Genomic DNA, 17,122 nt, shown 5'->3' on the forward strand with positions numbered 1-17,122 from the left:
TGGCTCTGAGAGAGCTGAGGAGATGGTTCAGTCAATAAAGTGTTTGCTGTACTTGTAGAGGGACCTGAATTTGTATCCCCAGCACCCAACATATAAGCCTGACAGGATAGCACACACTTGTAATTCCAGCACTGGGAGACAGTGACAGGGAATTCTTGAGGCTCATGAGCTAGCCAGTCTAGATAACTTGGTGAGCTCTAGGGTTAGCATTCAAAGACTGAGGTGGAAAGTAACCGAGGAAGCCCCTTTACCCTGACATCAATCTCTGGTCTCCTCATGTACCCACATAACATGAACATACTTACATGCATACCTACATACATTACATTACATTGCATTATATTACATACACATGCTAAAAAGGGAGAGGGAGAGAGTAAAGCTGTCCTAGTAGATTTCCTATCACACATCACATTATCCTGAATTGGATCATAGTTTCAACCATAAACCAGTGTTATCAGCAGGACTGGGCCCACTGCAATTGGCTCAGAACCCACCTCTGAGCTGAGGTCAACTTCCCCTGAAGCAAATGCCTTTGAAGAAGAACATGGGTATCTGAATGGGGTTTCTTTCTGTTAGACAAAGGAAAGGGATTGGAGTGGGCTATCAGTCATGTCTATGGCAGCCTCCCAACCCTAACACAAGGCTGCCTGTTCTCCAGGTGACAGCCATTAACTTGGAGAAAAATTAGGTTTGTCTGAATAAAGTAATAAGAATCTTAACTGGAGATCCAATTTTATAAAAATTTTTCCAATCATATGACTATTATCAGCTACAAATCAAGCCCTAATGTGGTTAGTCGCCATCCTCGTGGCTCACATGAGCCAGGATCCTTTCCGGGAGTGCTGTTCCTTCCACCCTTATTTCTGAACATCTTCTCCATCCTCAGGGCTCACATCTTACCCCTGAGCATCTTCTCCATCCTTTAAGGCTTGGTTTGGGAAACACCTGCTCTGAAAAACCCACATGAATCCCAGAACCACCATGAGTGGTTCTCTTTTCTTCTGCTTTACATAGTTTCACATTGTCTTCTCAAGGCTTTTGTTTTGTTTTGCCTGTGTATGTGGTGTGTGCATATGTATGCATGTTCAAGTGTGCATGTGCACATGTGTGCATCTGCTTATGGAAACCAGAGGTTGATGTCAGGTGTCTTCTTTAATTGTTCTCCACTCTATTTGCTCTCCCTTGAACCTAGAAGTGACCAATTAGTCCAGTGAGCTTCCCCTGTCTTTGCTTCCTGAGCATTAGGGTTACAAAGATTTATGTGGGTGCTGGGGTCTGAACTCCAGCCCTCATGCTTTTACAACTACTTTATCCACTAAGCCACCTCCACATCCCAGAGGCTGGTTTTTCTTTTTAAAAATATTTTATTTATTATTTTATTCATTTCTTTATTGGAGAAAGAGAGAGACAGATAGAGAGAGAGAGAAAGAATGGGTACCTCAGGGCTTCCAGCCACTGCAAATGAACTCCAGACACATGTGCCACCTTGTGCATCTGGATTATGTGGGTCCTGGAGAATTGAAACGGGGTTCTTGGACTTCACAGGCAAATGCCTTAACCACTAAGCCATGTCTCCAACATGAAGCTATTTTTCTTTATTGCTTTGTTTTGAAAAATTATTAAAGTAGTAATGCACCCTCCTTATAAATAGTACAGATGGTTTGTAAAGACCACAAGATAAAAGGGTAAATCAAGACTGGAGAGATGGCTCATTGGTTAAGTACACTTCCTGAGCAGACATGAGGGCCTGAGGGGGCCTGAGCCTTCCAGAATTCCAGTCTCCAGATCCTGAATAAACAGCTGGGCATGGCCATGTACACCTGTATACCCAGGCCCACAGGGGAGCAAACCTGAGAATCAATGAAGCCCACAAGCTCTGGAATAAGTAAGGAGACTCCTGGTCAAAACAAGACTGGGCAGATGAGTGATGGAGTGAGATACTCGATGCTCTGCTCCAGCCACCATCGACAAATACTTGCCCCCTGCCCACTGCATGCAATGAATGGAGCTCCACAACATACCACACCACACGCACACATATATATATATACACACATGAAAATATAAAGGCAGATCTTCTCACTCAGACAGTTCCTGAACCTAAGCCCTCATTTCCCAATGATAGCCACTGTCAAACACTTACTTTCTTCCATAGCTTTTAAAAAAATTTACTCATTTATTTGAGAGAGAGAGAGGCAGAGAGAGGGAGAGAGAATGGGTACACTAGGGAATCCAGCCACTGCAAACAAACTCCAGATACACGAGCCACCTTGTGCATCTAGCTTATGAGGGTCCTAGGAATCAAACCTGGGTTCTCTGGCTTTGCAGGCAAGCACCTTAATCACTAAGCAATAACCTATTTTTTTAAATTTTAGTTATTTATTTGAGAGCGACAGACAGACAGAAGGAGGCAGAGAGAGAGAGAATGGACATGCCAGGGTCTCCAGCCACTGCAAACGAACTCCAGACACGTGCGCCCCCTTGTGCATCTGGCTAACGTGGGACCTGGGGAACCGAGCCTCGAACCGGGGTCCTTAGGCTTCACAGGCAAGCGCTTAACCACTAAGCCATCTCTCCAGCCCAAGCAATAACCTATTTTTAAGCACTTTTTATTTATTACTTTGAGAGAGAGAAAGAAAGAGGGAGAGAGAGAGAGAGAGAGAGAGAGAGAGAGAGAGAGAGAGAGAGAATGGGTGCTCCAGGGCCTTCAGCCACTGTGAATGAACTCCAGACTCATGCACCCCCTTGTGTACATGTGTGACATTGAATGCTTGCATCACTGTACATCTGGCTTATGCGGGACCTTGAGATTCCAACATGAGTTCTTAGGCTTCACAGGCAAGCACCTTAACCACTAAGCCATCTCTCTAACTCTTCATAGCCTTTTGTTTTGTTTTGTTTTTCGAGGTAGAGTCCCACTCTAGCCCAGGCTGACCTGGAATTTACTATGTAGTCCCAGGGTGGCCTTGAAGTCGTGGCGATTCTCCTCCCAAGTGCTGAGATTAGAGGCGTGCACCACCATGCCTAGCTCCCCCTTAGCCTTTTATTTTAGTATTTAAACTTGTAAAAACAGGCAATGTTGTTGTAATTTTTTTTATAAACACAGGGTCCTACTCTTCACTTGATCTTGTGTCTGTCATTGACTTTTCACTCTTCAGCACAGTCAGGATATGTCTTTTCATCAGTAGATCCAGACCTGAGCATTATTTGTTTCTATGGCCTGCTTACTATTCTGGTCTGGGACCTTCTCCTTCTCTTCATAACCATGGCTTCTGATGGTGGGAGCTTACCCAGAGAACAGTTTCACTCTTCCATGTTTCCATCCAGCACAGATAAGAACTCCCTTGGTCCCACACATGCTAATATTTCTGCAGAATACACCTTTAAAAATAACTTTGTTGGGCTAGAGAGGTGACTTAGCGGTTAAGGTGCTTGCCTGCAAAGCCTTAGGACCCATGTTCGACTCTGTAGGTCCCACATAAACCAGAGGACAAGATGATGCAAGCACACAAGGTCATACATGTGCACAAGATGATGCACACATCTGGAGTTTGATTACAGTGGCTGGAGGCACGAGCATGCCAGTTACTTCTCTCCCTACCTCTCTCTCTCATAAAAAGTACCAAAGAGGGGCTGGAGAGATGGCTTAGCGGTTAAGCGCTTGCCTGTGAAGCCTAAGGACCCCGGTTCGAGGCTCGGTTCTCCAGGTCCCACGTTAGCCAGATGCACAAGGGGGCGCACGCGTCTGGAGTTCATTTGCAGAGGCTGGAAGTCCTGGCGCGCCCATTCTCTCTCTCTCCCTCTATCTGTCTTTCTCTCTGTGTCTGTCTCTCTCAAATAAATAAAAATAAAAAATTTTAAAAAAAAAAGTACCAAAGAAAGATAAATAAAATTGTTAGGTCAAAGAATAGGTAATCTTAAATTTTGATAGCTATTGCCAAATTTTGAGGGTTTGTGAGGCCAGCTGCCACTTATAGAAGATAACTAATTTCCAGAGTTGCAGATTTTTGTAAACCAGTAATATGTTGAAATGTACGTGCACGCACACACACACACACACACACACACACACACAATGAAGATAACATAAAAAGTAGCCAACATTTTGCCTCTGTAAATGATATTGTTAAAATTTAAGCACTAATTATTAGCAAATAAATATGAAATTGGGACTTTCATGTGTCAAATGTCCTTAGTATTAATATAGTTTCCTTTGCATTCATAAAAGTACACACACAGGCATATGTGCACACTTTTGTTTTTCTTCATTATGTATGAATGGTTAATCATTCATATGCCCAGGGCCATCAGTCCATAGTCACTGACTGACCAGCCCACCCCTTCTCATCCCACTACCAGTCAGTGTTATCTGCTCTTGGAGTGAGAGGATTCATTTACAGGAAGAGTGGTAAGGTATTGGGAAAATGAGTTGAAATGTCACGTTCCTGTCCTGGTTCACTGTACACGTTGATCCCCCATATGGAGATAATGTATTAGTCACATTCTTGTCACTGTGGCAGAATACCTAGGAGAAATAAGTTAAAGGGAAGAAAGACTTCTTTTGGCTCATGGTCTCAGAAGTTTCAGTCATGAATGGCTAATAGACATATGGCAAAATAGAGAACATGGAGGAAGGACATGGAGAGAGAAAGCTGCTCTTTTTGTAGGAAGTAGAGAGAGACAAACTAGAGAGCCTAGAAACAAGCTATCCCCTTCAGGGATAGGCCCTCAATGACCTACTTCCTCTAACTAGGTACACCTCCTTTCCATCACCTCACAGAGGTGCCATCAAATGATGAATACATCAATGGATTAATCCACTGATGGTGTCAGAGTCCTCATGATCCCCTTCCCAAAGCCCATCACCTGGCAACCAAGCCTTTAGCACACGAGCCCTTTGAGAGGCATTTCATATCCAAACCACAACACCACAACACAGAGGGTTTAAGACTGAAGCTGCTGGCACCCTTGACCCAGGGAGGGCCACAGAAACCACAAGAGGCCCAGAGTCCTGACCTTTAGTCCTCCACCCCATCTTTCCATGGATTTGCTTCAACCCAATGCCTTTAAGCCAAGGGGCTGTGAATTATTAACCACCTTGATATGGCATGACGCTCACATGCCAGCCCAGCTCAGAGGAAAGCATACACAAACAGTGGGAGGGACCATGTGAGCATCTGTGCAGAGGAGTGAGGACAGGAGGACACTTGCTTAGTGGAGATTATGGTGTAGGGTGGCAGGGAACTCCCAGGAAGGCCAAGGAATCTGCTAGGGAGGGCAAGAGCCAGGAGGCCTGCTGAGGTAATAAACATCTGCATTTCATCTTTTGTCTGACTCTAAATTCCTTTATCTTCATGTTTAACCCAGGCCTCCTAGGCAGCAGGTGCTTGGGTAATTTCATTGTGAGGACACAAGCCTTAACTCAGGTCAGCAAGCTTTTTCTGTCAAAGGCCCTGATAGAAAACACCTTGGGCTCAGCCAACCATATTGTCTGTCACGTCTGTTCAGTTCTGCTATTGCTGAAGCTGGCTGTAGACAACACACTAACAAACACACGAGGCTGTCTTCCAATACAACTTTATTTACAAAAACACATGGCAAATTGATTTGGCCCAAGGGTTATGCCTGTGCTGTAGGAGAAAGAGCAAGAGTAGCCCCTCTTAGGATCAAGTACTATGGTATTTAGAAGCTGCATCACCCTGGCAACCTTGAATTGTTGTTACCTTAAGACATGTGAAAGCTAAAGTGGGTACATGGGGAGCATCTCTCAGTACAGGGGATGCAGAGATGTGGGAGGGGCTCAAGAATGGCTAGTGTGCTGTGGGATGGGCTTGGGAGTGGTGCGGGTGTGGAGGTCAGAGGACAGCCTCAGAGTCCACCTTATCCAAGCCAGGTCTCTCTTGTTCTGTCACTGCGGAGGCGGGACTAGCTGGCCCGCGATGAGCTTGCTGTTCCTCTGACTCCACCTCCCATTGCTGGAAACGCGTCAGGACCACTGACACATGCACTGCTTGCATCTGGCTGTCCATGGGCTTTGGATCTTTGTTGTTGTTTTTTAAATATTTCATTTATTTATGAGAGAGAGAGAGAAGTCAAAGAGAGAGTGAATGTGGACACGCCAGGGCCTCTTGCCATTGCAAATGAACTCCAAACACATGAGCCACTTTGTGCGTCTGATGTTATATGGGTACTAGACACTTGAGCCTAGGCTGTCAAGCTTTGCGAACAAGTTCCTTTAACCATGGAGCCGTCTCTCCAGCCCTATGTGGGTTTTGGAGATTTGAACTCTGCTCCTCAGGCTTGTGCAGCAAGTGCTTTTTTTTTTTTTTTTTGTTCCCCACTGAGCCATCTATCTCCTCATCCCCAAGAATGGCGAGTTTTAATGCTAGATCTCGATCTTCCCACACTCCCCCTCCCATACACAGCTGAGCTTTCTTTCCCAGAAGGAGGCAAGATTCCACAGGACTGACAGAATAAAATGGCTTGGGAGTTGGATTTCATTTTAACACAAGCACTGGGCAGAGACATAATGTCCCTGGTCCTCCTAACAGAGCCTTCGGGTGTCAGTTCAGCAGTGTCCTGGTTTTATTACATCTATCACAAGCAGCTTAAGGCTTCTAGAAACATAGTTCAGGACAGATGTTGAGCCTGTCTAGGGATTAGAAATATCCTCTTCCATTAAGCATAAATTAACTTAATCACCAGGTATGAAAGATAAGCAACATAAACACCATTCCCTGAAGCTTTCATTAAAATTAAAATTCTATTTAAAATTTAGCTTGTATTTTCTAGGACTTGAACCCCTTCAAAGAGATAATATCTGCTGTAAATTTTCACGCTGACAGAGTGGCAGAGATGAATGTGCTGGGGATAGTGATATACTATGTAATTTAACTTTGCCTCCTGGTCTTCTTTTTGCCAAAGGGAGGGATCTGGACATTTTAAAGAAATAATTAGTCTCAGTAAGATATGGTCCTTGACCACTTTCAAAGGCAGTCAGAATCAGACAGACTCAGAACAATGAAATTCATCTTCAGGGTTACTTAAGAGCAAGGTGTTTAGAGTCTTCTTGTTCCAATCCATGCTATGGAAAGTGCTCTTACGAGAAAACAGCAAAAGGGGAGCCACCAGCAATAAATCATGAGAAGCTTGCTAAACTCAAGCCTCCTGTACCTCTGCTTGTCTGGCTGGGAGAAGTGAGTGGAGAATGGAGAGCCGTCAGAGTTCACTGCTTTCTTTATCAAACTTTACACCTTGAAGGAGTCTCTGCCAAGTCAGTGTGGTAGAAAGAACACTGTAAGCAGAAAAGCCTGGCCTTGAATCCCAGTTCTTTTGTTTTATTTTCTTTCTCTAATACATTTCTCTGAGCCTTGGATCCAGGATCTGTAAATAAAGAAAATAGCTCCTTCCCCGTAGGATTGCTGTGAGGACTAGAGAGACTCAGAAGAGCCTAGGGCGCATCGTACCAATTTTGTAAGTAGTAATTAGGTGCATACTAAGTGATTAATAGTGTCTGCTTATTGAAGAAGGTTGTTGGATATGTTCCATGTGCCAGGTTTTAGACTAGGGATCCAGAGGAGACTCTAAATCTGAGGATCTAGAAAGTCATAAATGTAGTCTTGGCTCTGAAGACACACACAGCTCTAGTGGAGCTCTGAGACAGAAAAGCAAGCCCATCACAGTTGATGGTAACCTGACCAATAGAGGGAGTCCACGGTGCAGGAGTGACACAGTGAAGGCATGGTGTGCTCTGTGCTGGGTCTCCATGACAGCGAAGCTTGCTTGTTCTGTGGACAGAGAAGAGTGTTCTGAGCAAAGGCAGAGAGGCCTACAAAGGCCATTTGGATTCAGAGATCATAAAGCTACATGACATTGTCACACAGGGAGAAGGCATAGGGGAGGAGAATCTCAAGGGTGGAGCATCTCTTCATGTATGTATGTATCCTTGGAGGACCTGGATTTGAAATGCCCAGGATGATTCAACTGGTGAGTCTCAGAGGTTTAGTTGGCACCATATGTCCCCAAACCAGAAGGCATCTCTTACAATAAGAAATCCCGTTATTGGCTTTGAAAGAGCTATAGATCTGAGGTGATTCTGGTGGTGGACTTAAAACCACCCTACATGAGGAGGTCCAGGAAGCCTGGGTTTCAGTCTCTGCTCTCCATGAATATCTGCAGCTTATAGAAACTCTTTGAGCTGAGGGATACTGTGTGTACAACAATCCAGGGCCTAGCCATAGTAGAAACTTAAAATTTTGAAGGCAATGTCCCAATGCCCCACATGTATGGAGAGATGAGGAGACTTTCATGTGTGTGTGTGTGTGTGTGTGAGAGAGAGAGAGAGAGAGAGAGAGAGAGAGAGAGATGTACATGTGTTTTAGGATTTGGACATGTATATGACACAGAGTCTCCTAACAAACCTAGTACTAATCAATTTGGCTAGTCTATCTAGCCAGGGAGCCACAAATATCCTTCTGCCTCCACCTGTCCACCATTTACAGGAGCAAGCTGTAACACCTAGCATTTGACATGGGTGCTAGGGATAGAACTCGGGCTCTCACGTTTGTATAACAAGCACTTTACCAACTGAGCCATCTCCCTAGCCCAAGAGGACCATCTTTATTCTATCTTTCTCCCAATGCTTTTCTGACAAAACTTCAACAAGCCTCAGAATTTATTCAAATACAGTGTGTCATCAGTATCATTATTCTCAAAAATGACTGTCATATATGAATTAAAATCTATGTCCAGATTTTAAAACCAGCTCCTTTACCTTTAACAAAAATCTCTGTATTACTACTGGTTCTCTCAGTGAACTCCAGCACACACCCTTTTAAAATACCATGAAATGCAAGCCACCTAGTTTTAGTGATTTGCCTTTTTACCATTGTAAAGTTGACTTATTAGTCAAAACAATAATTATATTTGAGACAATCAAAGATTTCCAGGCTCTTTCCTGTGCAATCTAAAGCATGTTAATTTATAAGGAGAAATAATTTGAAGTTGCAGCTATTTATGAAGGAAGCATTATCTAAGAAAAGGGGAGAAAAGATGTTTTCCCAAACATTTCTGACTGTCTTGACAGCTCAAATGTCACCGTCCCCACAAGCCCACAGCCCTTTGTTTTAATCATGAATGTGTTCTAAAGAAAGCCACTTTCTGGAGGGCTGGAGCCAGTGTTTCATTTGAAGTCGCCGTGATGTGGCACCATTTTCTGAACTATCACACTCAGCTGGCAGAGGAAGTGGCAAGGGATCTGGAAAGTTTCTAAAGCATTCACGAAATACAAGAGGTTTTCTGTAACAGCAGAGGGTTATGGAACCGTAGAGCAGCCTTTGAAAGCAAGCAGCCCTGCTCACCACAGATAAGTAACATACTTTAGCCCAAGTGAGAGCAGATGACTTCAGATGTACCCCACGAGAGAAAGCCAGAATAGAACAGACTCACTCAAGGTTATTTGTAAGACCTAAATAGATGGGTGTCCCTCAGGACAGGCTCAGTATCTGCAAAATGCCAGAGACCATGGTTCTGGCTCTGACTTTGCACTTGAGCATTGGATTATGTGAGCAAATTAGCTATCTCCCTCTGAGGCTCTTATCCGTCTGCTCACCATACAGCCTTGCCTGGAGGACCCTGTGAGGAAATCCCATTGAGTGCTGGGCCCTGGAATCGGGCTGCTAGGGCATTGCCAGCAGTCATCAGGACCCCATTACCTCAGTCCCACTGTTCCAGTGACTCTCTGATTTGAAATTATTTTGGGCCCTGCTTCTGCAGAGCTGCCCCAAGCCTACCCATCCTGGGAGTGTTCCCTGATAAACAATTCCTATCCAGGAGGCATGGCCCAACCCAGGTCAGGCTTTTCTCCTTGCTTGGTGGGTGGTTCTAGGTTAATCCCACCCCACGCTGGGATTCACTTTCTTAGACCTTAAAAGGTTTGACCTAAATAATTTCTGTAGTCCTTTCTAACAGAAAACTCTAGAAGTCCATGAGCACTTACAGTTTGGTGAAAGCTACCTCTTGGCATTATAGCAAACCTTTTTAATTTTAATTTTATTTTTATTTATTTATTTGAGCAAAAGAAAGAGACAGAAAGACAGAGAGAGAGATAATGGGCACACCAGGGCCTCCAGCTACTACAAACAAACTCCAGACACATTCACCACCTTGTGCATCTGGCTTACATGGGTCCTGAGGAATCAAACCTGGGTCCTTTAGCTTTGCAGACAAGCATTTTAACCATTAAGCCATCTCCCCAGCCCTATAGCTAACCTCTGACCATTAGACATAGTTGAGAGAAGTGAGACTTTGCATTCTTCTTTTAGTGTGTGTGTGTGTGTGTGTGTGTATGGGTGGAAGTGCACATGTATATGAGTGCACATGCATGTCATATGGAGGTCAGAGGACAACCTCAGGTGTTAGTTGTCAGAAATGCCATCTATTTGTTTTTAATAGTGAAAAAAAAAGGCGTATTTAGAATTAACCAGCTGGATCCAGTTTAGATGATCCCAATTTTGTTGGCAACATCCATAGCATCATAATCGGGAGCCAGAAGAACACAGGCCTTCTTCTCTCCATCAGGCCTGATCAGGGTGTTGACTTTGGCCACATCAATGTCATAGAGTTTCTTCACAGCCTGTTTGATCTGGTGCTTGTTAGCCTTAACGTCTACGATGAACACCGGGGTGCTGTTGTCTTCTATCTTCTTCATGGCTGACTCAGTGGTCAGGGAGAACTTGATGATGGCACAGTGGTCAACCTTGTTTCTCCTGGGGGCACTCTTCCCAGGGTATTTAGGCTGCCTCCGGAGGCGCAGTGTCTTGGGTAGCCGAAAGGTGGGTGACGTGCAGATCTTTTTCTTTTTGTGGCTGTGGATGCCTTTCAGCACGGCCTTCTTGGCTTTCAGGGCCTTTGCTTTGGCTTCAGCTTTGGGAGGGGCAGGAGCTTCCTTCTTCGCTTTCGGTGCCATCTTGGCGAAAAGCAAGGAATGCCATCTTTTCTTTTTTTTTTTTTTTGAGACCTGATCTCTCATTGGCTTGGAGCTCACCAATGAGATTATATTGGGTGGCCTGTGGGCCTCAGGGAGCCTCCTGTTTCCATCTCTATAGAGCTGGGATTCCAAGCATGTGCCACCACACCAGCACTTTTACTTAGGTTCTGGGAATTACACTCAGATCCTCATGTTGTTACGGCAAACGCTTCACCAACTAAACCATCTTTCCAGCTTCTTCGGTTTTCAAATCATCTTGTGTATAAGCCTCTAAGCACTTTGACATCTTAAATTCTTTCATTTTGTCTTTTTCCTTTCTTGCCTTCCTTTCTTTTAGTGTGTGTGTGTGTAATCTTTATTTCTTTGTGTGTGTGTGTGTCATGTGGCACACACGTGTGTGTGTGTGTGTGTGTGTGTGTGTGTGTGTGTTGTATGCACATGTATGTACCCTTGTAGCACTCTGTGTGCTCTCCTGTGGTGGACTGTGCTCACCTATGGTGTTCCAGAGGGGAATGTTGGGTGTTCCCTCCATCATTTTTTTAACTATTCCTGTTTAAGCCAGAGTACCTCACTGACCCCAGCACTTGCCATTTCTTTTTTTCACCAAGCCCTGAGGTAATAGAAGCCCATGGCCACGTTCAGCTGTTTATGTAGGTCCAGCATGTTGAACTCCAACAGTCTCTCAGGCCTCCTCAGGTCCTCATGCTTACACAGAAATGCTCTTAACTGCTGAGCCATCTCTCCCAACCTCTTTCACTTTCTCTTTCTCTTATTAAAAAATTTTTTTTGACAATGTATTGCTATGAAACTGGCTGCAAAATCTCTACCCGCCAGACTCAGCCTTTTGAATACTGGGGTGACAGGTATATACCACTGTGCCTATCTTGTACAAGACTTTATTTGAATGATGATTTTACATACCAGTTTGAAGTTGTTCTGTAAGTTATAAGTTTTTGGTGTGGGCCTTTTCAACTTTCTCCTGTTTTCAGGCTGGTGGCTGTCCCAGACTCTATAGATCATGTGACTGTGACATCTCACAGCCTCCCTTCTAATTTGGTGACTATCCCTTGCTGTGTGCTGATCTTTCAGATATTAGAGGTATGGTGAAAGTGAGAGTTTGTGGGTGTGGAGTGAGGCTCCACAAAGCCTCTTTTCCTGTATAGACAACCTTTAGGGAGTGACTTTCCAAATCTTGTTTCTGTCTCCTTGTAGGACCTCTCCCTGGCTTCCTTGTTCTTAGTCATGTTCCAAACAGATGGGAAATTTGTTGAGCACTTAGGTTCCAACAGACAAACTGTGTCTCTGCTTCTGGTCATCTCACGATGACTGCCTGGCCACTTGGACCCTTCACTCGCTCGGCTCTTACTGCCCTTCCACACAGTGTAGGCTCCGCCCACATACCTGAATTCCTTTAATAGCTGAGCCATCTCCTCAGCCCAACATACCTGAATTTCTGAAGGGCCTTCCTCTGCCCTCATATTGGTTTACACTTGAAGGTTCCTTTGCTTAGAATCCAGCCATTGCTCTCGTTCCCTTACCTCACGTGTAGCTTTGCCCAGTCATTTACCTTTTGCCTCAGCTCCCCTTCTTCTGAGAAACCTTGGAAACCTGCCCAGAATACACCTTGTGAGCCAACAGCCACAGCGCCTCTGTGGCCACCTTGGGCTTACATTTGCACTGCACTGAGTCGTCTGTCTGTAGAGACAGTGTTACCAGGTGTGGCGCCTTTCAGGACTGCACCGCTCACCTGTCTGTGACCCTCGTCAATGCCTGGAATCTCAGTGCTCAGTTATGGTTGGAAGGATGAATGGAGAAGTGAAGAATGAATTGACTAACTTCTATGAGTTGAATCATGTATCCTTCCCACCCCCAAATTCCAGCTGAAATCCTAAGCCCAAGTAACACAAAAAGAAGCCTTATTTGGCAGTGGGGTCTTTATTGGAGTAATCAAGTTAACATGAGGTCACGCAAGTATGCCTTAGTCCAGTATGACCAGTGTCCTTATAAGGAGAGAAAATGTGGATGTAGATACACATAGAAAGAAAACAGCCATCTACAAACCAAGGAGGAAGGCCTGCAAGGAACACTAGTTCCTAGAAGACAAACACAGCTGCATGTTTCTCGTAATAGCTGTGCACACTCGTTGAGGAAATCAGCTGGATGGCCAAGTAAATGAAAAGGCAAGAGGAGAAAAACCACCATTAAATGGGAAAAAATGACTTTATTAGTCACTTCAATATTTAATGAATCCCTAGTGCAGCAATTGTCAGAATAGGAGATGGATCTCTTTCCCTCAATCATGAAATACCAGTGTGTGGCAAGATCTTCTGTATTAATCATCATGCCTGAGGAGTCAGGCCCTCCAGGTTTTCTAACCTGGAGATGTAAATGTCAGGACACTGTGTTGAGACCCCTACTCACTAACTTGTGCCCCTGCCTCACACTTTAAAAGAGAGAACAGAACTAAGGAGACCCTCAGGGTCCACCGCTCAGCACCTTTCCTTTGTGAGATTTTAGCCTTGGGTCTTTGATATTCTCTCCCAATTATGTGTAGTCAGTTAGAAATAATGCATCTTCCCTAGCAAACCACCCAGATGTAAGAATCCCCAGGAACATCTGAAGTAAGACTTAGTAGATTTCAGGCTGGGGAGATGGCTCAGCAGTTAAAGGCACTTGCGTGTGAAGCCTGCTGGCTCAGGGTTCACTTCCCCAGCACCTAAGGAAAGACAGATGCAAAAAGTGGTGCAAGTATGTGGCATTTGTGTGCAGTGGCAACACACACACACACATATACACACAGAGAGAAAACAAAAATGCTTTAAAATAACAAAAAAGATTTAACAGATTTCAAAGGTCTAGACCACATATCCTCAGAAATTTGCTACCAAGTGAAAATGCATGAGCACATGATGTCGCCATGTGGTTAGTTTCCTAGGAGTCTTCCATGACTTACCGATAATGGAATGAAGCTGATCGTGACTGGTGGAAGACCAGCCTCTTTCCCTTAGCATACTCGTTTCCCCTCACCCTTGGAAGACCTCTTTAACATGATGGTTGAAACCTCTGTGTTTTGTTGTCATCGTTCTCCATGAACCCTAGGAAGGCAGTGAGCACTAAGTGGATCTCATCACTCAGCCTGGTACCTGTAACCTAGAAAGCACTCCATAAATAGCTCTGAAGTAATGAATGGAGTTTTGTTTTGGGACCACTGAAATTTTAGATGAAATGTTCTTTCTTCCCCAATATTCTATGTGCAGCCTCCCGGCCAAAGCTGGCAAGCAATTCCCACTATGTTTGTGCTGGCCTGTTAGGTGCTGGTGGCTACACCAAGTCTGAGGACTGAGGCTTCAAAAAAGAATGCAAATGTGATAAAGACCAAAGCAGTTGATGAGGCCTTGGCTATGATTTATGCAAAGAAGAGTGATTAATTCTGCCTGAAAGAATCAGGGGAGGAATTACAGAGAATACAGAAATTTTTAAGAATTTATTACATAAATGGAATTCTGAGAATGCTCTAAAAGGAGTTCAGAAATAGAGTTTACCATTCCAATTCTGGCTGTTGAGGCTGCTAGCTCAGATTCAGATGCATAGCTTTGAGAAGAGTCTAAAACTAATTAGAGACATAGTAGGCTAGAGAGATGGCTTAACAGTTAAGACACTTACCTGCAAAGCCAAATGACCCAGGTTCGATTCCTCAGGACCCACATAAGCCGGATGCACAATGTGGCACATGTGTCTGGAGTTCGTTTGCAGTGGCTGGATGCCTTGGTGCACCCATTCACTCTCTCTTTCTTTTTTTTTCTCTCTCTCTCTCTCTCTCTCTCTTTCTCTGTCTCTTTCCCTCTCAAATAAATAAGTTAAAACATTTATTTTAAAAAATTAGAGATGTAAATCTCAATGGGAGTTTCTTATTATTAGGAAAGTGACTGGAGGTCATTCGAAAATATTGGTTAATCTCATTACTTTTAGTTTCATATACTCCTTTGTGAAATATTTTTAAACTCTTATTTGTGATGAAATTAATATAAAATATGTCAACCTGTCTTATTGTGATCTCAGTTAACTTCATGACAAAGGATGGAAGCTTTGAATTGGTACCGATGGGTCTATTCCTTAGCAATTTTCAAGGTCATAGACAAAAGCTATGTTACATATCAAGGGCTTAAAATGCTAATACCTATTGACTCAAATTTTACTTCTGAGAGTTTGTACCAAGATATAATACAAAATTGTGAGAAAGATCGTTTGCATAAGTATGTTCATCCAAGTATGAAAAATTGGAAATAGTCTATCTGTTAGCTTTAGGGACATTCTGTTACAAACATGGTATCTGTAAATAATTTTAGTGACATGGCAAAATGTTTATAGTAATATATTAATGTAAAATTAGGTTGTAAGACTGTATATATAATATAGTATGATTTTAACTGTGTGAAAATATATGTATAGAAGAGGACTGAAGGAAAGTTATCAAAACTTAAAAGTGGTCATTTGTGGATGGTGAAGTTATATAGGAGAGTTTTGTTCTCTTGCCCATCTCAAATTTTTATGTCATCTATGAAAATATAAGATACTATATTAAACTCTGATATAACAATGTGGTAATTTGAATGTATATCACCAATAGACCTAAAAGTTTTAGTTAAGCCTGTAACTTAGATCTCTAGCTGCCTGGCTGGAAGAGGTGTCACTGGGGGCGGGGGGGAATCCTTGAGGTCTAGCCAAAAGGTGTGTTTGGGGGCAGATCTGATGTTCAGCCTAAAGGCATGCAGGTTGCTTGAGCTCTGTTTGGGTTCCTTGCTCTCTGGCTGCCAATTTTGCCCTTGCTTGTGGTACTGGCTGGGCAGCAGTGTCTCTCTGCTTGGCTCTGTGAAAGGGGGCCAGCTTCTTCTGCCATCAATGGGACTTCCCCTGGATCTGTAAGCTTCAAATAAATCTCTTCCTCCCATAAACTGTGTCTGCTTTGGAAGTTCATCCCAGCATCATGGAGCTGACCACAACAAATAGCCTCCACACCTAGGACATCTATGTGCAATGTAGGCCAGAATGTTGTGAGCTTTGAAGGTCCAAGAAATGTGGCACAAAGAGCTAGCATGGTTTTTCAAAGTGAAAGAACATGACAAATGATACTTGGATCCACGTGAGCTTAGAGATTTGGGCTCTGATGATAGGCAAGACAAGGAAGTTCAGGCCTTGCTCAACACTAGCAGCCCGGTATCAGTGACCTTGTGGTTGCATGGGCTCAGGTTGTTCACATTTGGACACAGACAGTAGGAATATTTACAACTAACACAACCTGCTTCCCTGGTAGAAAAAGCAATCAGGGAGTTAGTTGTGTGGGGCACAGTCAGATGGGCAGAGATCACAGTCAAATTGTCTCTTTCATGGGAAGCAAGGTTCCAGGCAGGCACAAAAGAATATGTTCTGTGGAGGGCGGGGGCATCAGCTTGCCTCCATGATCATGTAGTTGGCAGCAACCAGATGGGCATTGGTTTCAGGCATGAGGATTCCAGGCTTAAAAGGTAGAAAGGACAAAAGCAATTTTAAAACAACTGTGGCTCCACCTTCTGGGTCAGAACCAGTTCAGTCCCTAAAGAGGGTTGAATGGACTGGTGGAAGCTTCAGCCCTCTGTAGGACTCCAGCTGTGAGGGCAGCTGATGTAATTCAAGATGGGCAGTGGAATTAACATGTGACAGTATAGAAAAGCCAAGCAGTTACAAATGTCCTTGGGATGATTGCTATTAAGTGTGGAAATACTGTGAGTTGTCAACACTTTCTCCAAGGAGAAAGAACTGTTTTCTAAGAGAATACTGACATGAATATGGGAATGAAAACCATTGCTATTTTCTGGTCAGACTTAGCCCATATGTGAAGCTAAATTGGTATGTATATTTAACCCACATTGTGGTTTGTATCTATAGGCTGATGGGAAAACCTGCCAAACCCTAACTACAAAATGACAGGATAAATGTCATTCCATTCAAAGCACAGAAGACAAAACTACACTTCAGGACTTGCTTTGATTGCTTTACATGACCTAATCCTTTCTACTATGTCAGTGAATCTGCTCTCCATGACAGATTTGTGACGTGTAACACTAACCGGGCAGATCCGGATAGAATGATGACTGT

The 17,122-nt window shown here is 43.8% G+C and overlaps 2 protein-coding genes across 4 annotated transcripts in view; one reads left to right on the plus strand and one right to left on the minus strand.

Annotated features, from left to right (window-relative positions):
* Ttll11 (tubulin tyrosine ligase like 11) overlaps positions 1-17,122 on the plus strand; it is a 313,170-nt gene that overhangs the window by 211,690 nt on the left and 84,358 nt on the right. The window lies entirely within an intron of this gene.
* On the minus strand, positions 10,473-10,969 carry LOC105944350 (60S ribosomal protein L23a-like). Its single transcript, XM_045153766.1, has one exon. The coding sequence runs from the start codon at positions 10,967-10,969 to the stop codon at positions 10,499-10,501; it is 471 nt and encodes a 156-aa protein (XP_045009701.1). The 3' UTR covers positions 10,473-10,498.

This window comes from Jaculus jaculus, chromosome 1, assembly GCF_020740685.1.
Source record: "Jaculus jaculus isolate mJacJac1 chromosome 1, mJacJac1.mat.Y.cur, whole genome shotgun sequence".
NCBI classification, from domain to species: Eukaryota; Metazoa; Chordata; class Mammalia; order Rodentia; family Dipodidae; genus Jaculus; species Jaculus jaculus.

What these genes read in the sequence shown, in the direction of transcription:
- LOC105944350 (XM_045153766.1), bottom strand. Translation starts at nt 10,969, where the DNA reads ATGGCACCGAAAGCGAAGAAGGAAGCTCCTGCCCCTCCCAAAGCTGAA.